Below are 7,884 nucleotides of genomic sequence, written 5' to 3' on the forward strand. Positions count from 1 at the left end.
TCATCATAGTTCTGACCAACCGTCCAAAAAAGTCCACACAGTTATGAGGCTGCACCTAGAGATTTCTTAGCATTTTTTTTTTGGAAAGCACATAATTTTCTGTCTTTTGACCAATCAGTTCAATGACTAATTGTTTCAGCCTTAAAAATATGTGGAATTTTGAATTTTTTAAATGTTTTAAATTAAACTTTATGATGCTTTTGTTCCCTCCACAGCACAACATGCCCTTCTGGAGGATCTCCAGCCATTCAGACCTCATGGCCCTCCACCACGCTCTAGACCTGGAGTACTTGTAGCACTACCACCACCACCATGGTACACCCTGCTCTCCACCTCAGCACACCCTGCGACCCTTTCACCTTCGCCCTCCAGCCCCCTCGAGCCCCACGTCCTCGTCCCACGCTTGCCGCAACAGACCCCTGCAGCTCAGAGAAAAAAAATAAGAAAAAAAAGCCCCCCTGCGCTGCCTGGCGTCTGTCTTCCACTTCACAGGAAGAAGAGAAGAGGAGAGTGGAAACAAAGAAGGCTGAGCACACGGTTAATGTGCTGACATACGGTCACACTTCGTCTTAACCCTAAACTTTTTTTTTTTTCTGGAAGCGAAGGAGAGAGGTGAAATTTACGGCGCTGCAGCTGCTTGCCCTGGTTACTGTGAATCGGCCGCTTTCTGAAGCTGTCAAAATGTTTTACGGCCCTCCCCTGTTTGTGCCGGGACTCTTGTCAGGGTTCACACCTGTGAGGAGAGCAGAGCTACTGATGGCCTCGCCCGCCTCGCCTTGCCTCACCTCACCTCGCCACAGAACTCAGCTATGGTAAAAAAACCACAGGCCCACAACTACTGGTGGTGACATTTCTCTGTTCCTCTATAGCCCCCCCCCACACCTCACCCCCTCTTCTGCTCTTCACCTGTCTTCTTTCTGTTCCTTTTCTGTCTACTCCCCCCCCCCCACCCCCCACCCCTTCATGGGACAGACAGACAAAGCGACTGCTCCTCTGTTAACCGTCGGCCTGGGAGTCCTGTGCTTCTTATTTATGAACGGAGACTTTGTGAGTGGCTGCCGTGCCACTGAGAAGGTACCTCGACGACAAAAGACTCGTGCCTTTTACAAAGTACTATTGATTTCCACCGCAGCAAGAGGAAGACGTTTATGGAAGAAACAAAAAAATAATGGGGTTTTCTAATAATTTAAGAAAATAACAAAAAACTTTATTTACAATGCTGAGACAATCGTGTACAGAGGAAATCTTTTTTGTGTGTGTAAGTTTGTAATCACTGGACTATTCCTTCCTATATTCATTTAGGTACGTGCTCTCGAAAGGCGGCAATGCTTTTTCATTGAAGTAAAAAAAAAAAAAAGAAAAAGAAAGAAAGGCATCCCATCGCATATAAGCTTGTGCGACGCCTGAAAGTGTTGATGTGTTCGAGTTTTGTTCAGTAAACAAATATGTAGATAATGGGATTTTGTGATAAAATCAATTGTTTTTTTTTTTTCGTTGTTGTTGTTGTTTTTTTTTTTTTGTTTTTTTTTGTCAAGACCAAAAGCATGGATGTCAAGTGTCAATGACCTTTCATCTGAGTCTGTGATGTTTCTCGTCCTTACAGGAAACTCCATTCACATCTTTATATAGCATAACAGGTCTCCTCTACTGCAAGTTCTTTTTAGTCTCATTTCAAAGGGAAAGAGGTACTTTTTCTTTCTTTCTTTTTTTTTTCGTTATTCAGAAAGGTAGCTCACAACTTGTGTCCTTACGGCATTTCACCAGCTTGCAGCCCTGACCCCATATATTTGGAAGCAAACTTAACCTGATGAGGGTTTTGGATATGGCATATGGCGATTTCATGAGAGCCATTTTAACAACAAATTTGAATAAATCTGATATTTAAAAAGAAGCAGGCTTGGATAGGTTTTATTATCTTTTATACAAGCGCTATAACAACTCTTGTACAGCGAGCGTAATTTTGTATGATGTAGTGTTTTTATTTCGACGTTGGAAATACATTCTGTGTCCCTCTTTGAAGTAGCTGAATTACACAGAGCTCTCTCCATAGTGCTCCTACATCTGTGGATGGGGGAAACCATAATTAACATTTAGAGAAAAGCCACTAACTTCGAGGGGTTCGTGAAACACACAGGACATGTGCTATTGACTGTGAATTTCTTAAACAGAGACCGAGTCGTTGCGTTTCTAATTTTTTTTCCCTCCTTTGCACATGATCACTGCTGGACTTTTACATTTCAATTTGGATTCCCTCTTTCCCCCCCAACCCCCTCCCCCCTTCCTCCCACTACTCAAAACAACTCCCCCAGCCTCCCCATGCTCTGGGGTATCTACATATTGCTGCTAGATCAAGGTAATGGTAGGTAAATAGAGGAAATGTTTTATAGATTCATACAGCACGCTTTTTTTTATTATGTTGCAATCATAAATGCAAACTGGAAATACTTTACACTACATGGGCCTCATTGTGAAACGCAAAAGATTGTTGTGTCTGCAAAATATGTGTACAGATGTTTTTGACATTATTATTTGATTGTGTTTAAATTAATAAAACTGATTTGTGAACTGTTCCATATTGCGCTCTCATTTTTTCTTCTAATTCAAAACTATAATTTAAAAAATAACAATATAACACAGGTATTAAAAAGACTTATTGTCCATGTACAGCAGTGTTAAAGCATGATTAAGAACCATATTTTTTCCATTCCACTTCTCTCCATTGTGTATTAATATTACTGGAATGACATTACTATCTGCCACCAGTGTCCAAAGACTGACACTGGTGTCGCAGGCCTCAGCCACTAATCCTACCAGGAAGCAAATAGAAACTGGAGCTGCTGTGAGTCTAGACCAAACAACATCACACACCCACATGCTTGTCACATCCGTTAAATCCACACAATAGCTGCTGTAAAATACTTTTTTAACATCAAGGCTACATCTGAATTACAGGCATACTTTGTGACTTCTGTTTGTAATGGCTTTTTATATTTCTGTGCTTTTTTTCAATTCCCATGACGCAATGCTAGTTCTTCTTTATAGCCACAGTAATGTATAACGTCTCATACATTCTTGAGGCTCCTGAAGTTGTAATAGTTCTTGCCTTATAGCATATTGTCTGCAGGAGCCTCCATGCATAATTTACATATATCAAACCACTCCAAGTCATAGAGAGCTGGGTTAGTTTGAATAACACATGAAAAATATTTATGAGGCTGATTTTATGAGGTGGCCACAGCTAAGACAGTCCAGCATGTAACACTAGCCCGGACAGGGAAGAAAGTGTCCGGCCTCCAAAACCACGTCGGAGAAGTAAGCATGCACGGAATTTTATTTAGAGCTGTTTAATATCCAGATCAATTATGTTTTCATATGGAGTGGGAGTGATGTCCAGACTGTGTGTGTGTGTGGGTGTATGTGGGTGTGTGTCTGCCAGACTGGACATAGCAGGTCAGGCTGCTGCCACGGGAATGCACCAGCTAACAATGACCCCAACATTTTTCTTTTTTTCCCCCCACTTCCGAACAGCTGAAAGACTGAGTAGCGTCTGAGGAGTACTGCTCTCTCTCTCTCCTCTCCTCCTCTCCTCTCTCTATGTGCAGCACAGAATAAAGGTCTGTTCTCTTTGATAAGTTTTCCCGATGCTCAGGGACCTGGCAGAAAAAGTCAGACACAACCAGACCAGACGTTTTGAGAAAGAAAAAGTGGGTGTTGGTTGCATGTCGGGCCAGCTGCACTGGCTGTTCTCACAAAACAGACGGGAATAAAAATAAGAGCTAGATTGTGTCTGTTTGGCTTGTGTCATGTACCTGACCCACAATCCTCCACTAGCACTTTGATTCCTAGCGAGATTTATTGTCCTTTTTTGTGCTGTAGTTCCGGTGGCTGCTTGTCTTGTGCTTGCTTTTGTTCGATATACGCGTTCCTGTGCTTTAATCAGGCTATACGGTGACTGTGTTATTCTCAAGAGGCCTGATCTTCACTGAACTCCCATCAACCCCCATCGTGGAAATAAAGGGTCCATTACCTCGCAGGTCCTCTGTTGGGTATTCCTCTCCGGGACGTCCCAGCAAAGCGCCCTCCCTCCATAAAACGGTACTGCAATAATAAACAACGCCATTGGTGATTTACGACTTTGCCCAGACAGTGATTTCATGCAGATTTCCATAGAGGGGGGCCTCTGACGGTGCATCACAATTGAACTAATATTGTATTACATGCATATCAAACTCCCCCCCAAAAAACCTGATCTGCCACATCTCTTTTTACGAGCAGGAAGCCTATTAATAGGCCTGTGTTCTCCTCTTGGTGGCTAGTGTGTCTCAAGTTAGGGGAATTTGTCTTTGTAGCAGAGCAGATGTCTACAGATTGAGACAATAAGAAAAAGACGGGTGGTGGTGTGGGGGTGGGTTGAGGGGTGTGTGTGGGGGTGAGGGGGTGTATTAGACGCAAAGCCTCCATTTTTAGCTGAGCTGCAAGGAGTTTCTGCTCAATCTAAGAACCAGAATGACAAGGCATTAGGTCGTTTCAGCCTGCGTTCCTTTACTCTTGGTTTGGCTGATACTGTTTGTCTTGAGGCGAGGACAGACAAACCCGCCATCGCTGATTGCAGCTCCTCCTCCAGTGGTTTTAAGTTGAAGAAAAAGGGTCCTCACTCCCCTCCGCAGGAGAGCGCAGAGGCCCGGTCAGCCCCCCTCCTGGCAGGGCGGCGAGAGTGACAAACCTGTTGTCATGCGGTGGCCAGGCATCGGTGCTAAACTAGGCTCCCTTTTGTTTACTGTTTGTTTATTTCTCAGTTACTGGGATTTGACAGGCAGAGCTGGGGCAGAGGACAGCTGGTAATCAGGAAGCTCGCAGATGCCAGGGATCCCGGCCAGGAGTGTCAACTCCGAAGGGGACACAGCATCCACAGCTATGCCTGTCCCACACAGAGGAGGCATTCCCAAGTGGGTCTAGACTGTGACAATGCTATTAATGCACATTGGTGGAGCGGACTGAGTCTGTTTGGTCTTGCAGAGTAGGTTGAGCCATGTAGAGGTCAGAGAGGGTTAGCTACATACACTTACATATACACACTCAGGTACCCACAAGATGAGAAAAGGGTTGATTGTGTTTGTAATGTATTGTATTAGGGTTTTCTGGAATCAACAATTGCAAATTATGTGTAATCTAACCAGACATAGTTGTTTTGACAAAGCCCATACTGTTTCAATAAAGCATTGAGACACAGTGGAAGCCATTGTAGGAGTCTCTCATCGTGTATCTATCCTACACTAGCTCAGCAGTAGTTGCAATGCATTCTTGATTAAATAGCATAAAGCAGAAACATGATGAAACTGAACTCTGCCACTCATTTAGCTGCTGTATTAGTCTTTTTGTGTGCTGATTGCAAATGTTTTTTTGTTTTTTTTACTTTCTAACTTCTTCTTTAGAGGTTGAAACACTAACTAATAATATATATATATATTTTTAATTACTTGTACAACAGTTGTTGGTACTGAGGTTCATTCACTGAGCAAATTCAGCACACTTTCAACATAACCTCTCACCACGGCTCATAACCACTGTAGGGCTGTAGTGTGAGTGGCGCTGCCAGGGGCCCGGCCAGGAGCTGGAACGATGTTCAACCGTCTGCCCCGACCACACGCCGCAGCTCCACCTGCATCTGCAGTCACACACACACACACACACACACACACATACACACTCCCTATTTACTGGGCCCGCTGCACCAGTCCATTTGAAGGTGAGTGGCAGAGATTTATATGGCAAGCTAAGGCCACCCTACAACTGTGAGTGTGAGTGCACGTGCATGACTTCTTAGCTAACTTGAAGCTATGAGCTACCAGGTCCCCAAAGGTTTATTTGGCTGCCGCAGGCCCCCTCAGACCTCCCTGTATGCTCTGCGTGAGCATGCTCGCGGGTGTTTACGTGTATGTGTGCGTTCAGAAATGTGTATCCACATATATGTGTGTGTGCAAGGACCTCCCTCTCTGGTGTTAATTGGACCAGCTCTCTCCAGTTAGGTGTCGGACCCGGGCCAAGCTCCCTCTCGTCTGGCAAAGAGAAGGAGCCTCTCGGCCGGTTTAATAAACTCAATGTCATCCGGTATACCTCGCAGTCCCACATTGGCTTGTTTTTGCTCGATAAGTCACGGGTGATGTTTTCTTTCTCCTCTCATATTTTTTCTTTAAGTAGAAATGAAGAAAAGGTGAACCCTGTTTCGTACGCATGTTCCTGCTCATTCAATATTCTTTTCCCTTAGCCCTGAAACTCTGTCCTGTTCCCATTTTATGTCCTGAAACACTACAGTGAAGAGTTTTTCCTACATATCTATAACCAAACTCAAAGAACAAAATGCAATATGAGAATTAGAAGCAACAAAATCTTTTACAGAAACACAACTGAATTGTATTCCCTTTTCAGGCCACTAGGGTGTAAAGTTTTAAGGATATATATCTGGTAGTTTTCTCTTTTCAGTAATAGTGTCACCACCCGCTGACTCACTCTTCAGTTTAAGTCCATAATCCGTGAAATGTCTTGCCACCAGGGATGTGCTCTTTTCTTCAAATGCAAGTATGATGTTCTCTGATGCCTGAGGTTTTGCCCGTGTAATATTTTCGTTAAACCGAAATGCCTACTTAGTAAGGTAATGTCATTACTTTTTCTGTGAGCCTGCCCAATGCTGATCTCACATAACCCACAGTTGTACATTTGAGATTTTTGCTGCCACCCCTAATTCGACAGGAGTGAATAAAAATCCGGCGAGTGGTGCTCACAGCATTAAAAATGTTAGATTTTAAAAAAAATCAACAGTATCATGTCTTTCCAAAGGCAGTGTCCCTGTAAAACTGGATAAGCCACAGGACACGGTATCAACAGGCATCATACAGACTATTAGGCCATTTACCTCCATTGTTTTACAGTGACAGAGATGGATATCTCAAAACCTTAAAACCAAAACTGTTTGCATGCTTAGATACCAAGAAAATATGTCTTTTCGTAAAATATAAGATACAAGAGGGACACTGATCTTATAAAAGGAAAAGGGCCACATGAGAGTTGTTTTATGCTGCATTTCTCCTCCTCTCTTGGTAGCTTCTCTTTGGTCTAAATCTCTCTCTCTTGAGCCCATACTGCCCCAGTAGGAATGTTAATGTCTCATTCCAGTTGGCTGAAATGCTTTCTGAGCTCTGCCTCTATCTGGGCAGGGGACACAGAGGGGATGGAGGGGCAGCGCGGGGCAAGGAGCCACTGGTACAGGAGAAAATATTCTATATCCTGGGTGACTCCGCTCTTCTGGGGGGATTACAAAGGGTTTAACTGGCGGATGAAGGAGAGCAAAGTGGTAAGTGACATTTCTGGTCTGGGAATATGGCAATCAGCAGCGTGGAGCCCCGCCAAGTCTCCTGGCCTGGCCAGAAAATGCTAAAAAGGCTTGGGAGAGTGTAAACAAACGCGGCGCTGGCTAGCAGCGCGGGAGGGGGGAAAGAAGGGAAGGGAAGGGAGGGGGGGGTGTCCAGGGGGACAGATCTGTTAACCATCAGTGGCTGCATTTCATCCTGCCGCCCCTCTCCAAAACCTTCAAGGGAGGCTTTGTGTACCTGCTCCGCAGACAGGAGCTGGGAATTCGGGGAACAGGAAACCAAGGCTCACCCCCTCCGCCTTCCCTCCATCCCCACACCTCACCCGTTCCCCCTTCCCCTGTGCCCCCAGCTGCCCACCCCCCCAACACACACACACACACACCCAACATTCACCCCCCGCTATGCCCTCTATTCTACGCCACCTCCTGCTCACTCTCTACCCTCTGATCACTCATACCTCTACCTTGAATAGGCATGTTGTACAGTATGCCATTTGAAACACACACACACACACACA

The 7,884-nt window shown here is 44.7% G+C and overlaps 1 protein-coding gene across 11 annotated transcripts in view; it reads left to right on the forward strand.

The window, feature by feature from the left end:
* Positions 1-1,662, forward strand: part of eya1 (EYA transcriptional coactivator and phosphatase 1) — a 61,297-nt gene extending 59,635 nt beyond the window's left edge. For all 11 annotated transcript variants that reach the window (XM_051066867.1, XM_051066866.1, XM_051066872.1 and 8 more), the window contains one exon: positions 216-1,662. In XM_051066867.1, the coding sequence (XP_050922824.1) occupies positions 216-296 (81 nt within the window). In that variant the 3' untranslated portion in view covers positions 297-1,662. The remainder of the gene's footprint in view (positions 1-215) is intronic.
* Positions 1,663-7,884: the final 6,222 nt, after the last annotated feature.

The sequence above is a fragment of the Lates calcarifer genome, linkage group LG24 (assembly GCF_001640805.2).
Source record: "Lates calcarifer isolate ASB-BC8 linkage group LG24, TLL_Latcal_v3, whole genome shotgun sequence".
Classification (NCBI taxonomy): domain Eukaryota; kingdom Metazoa; phylum Chordata; class Actinopteri; family Centropomidae; genus Lates; species Lates calcarifer.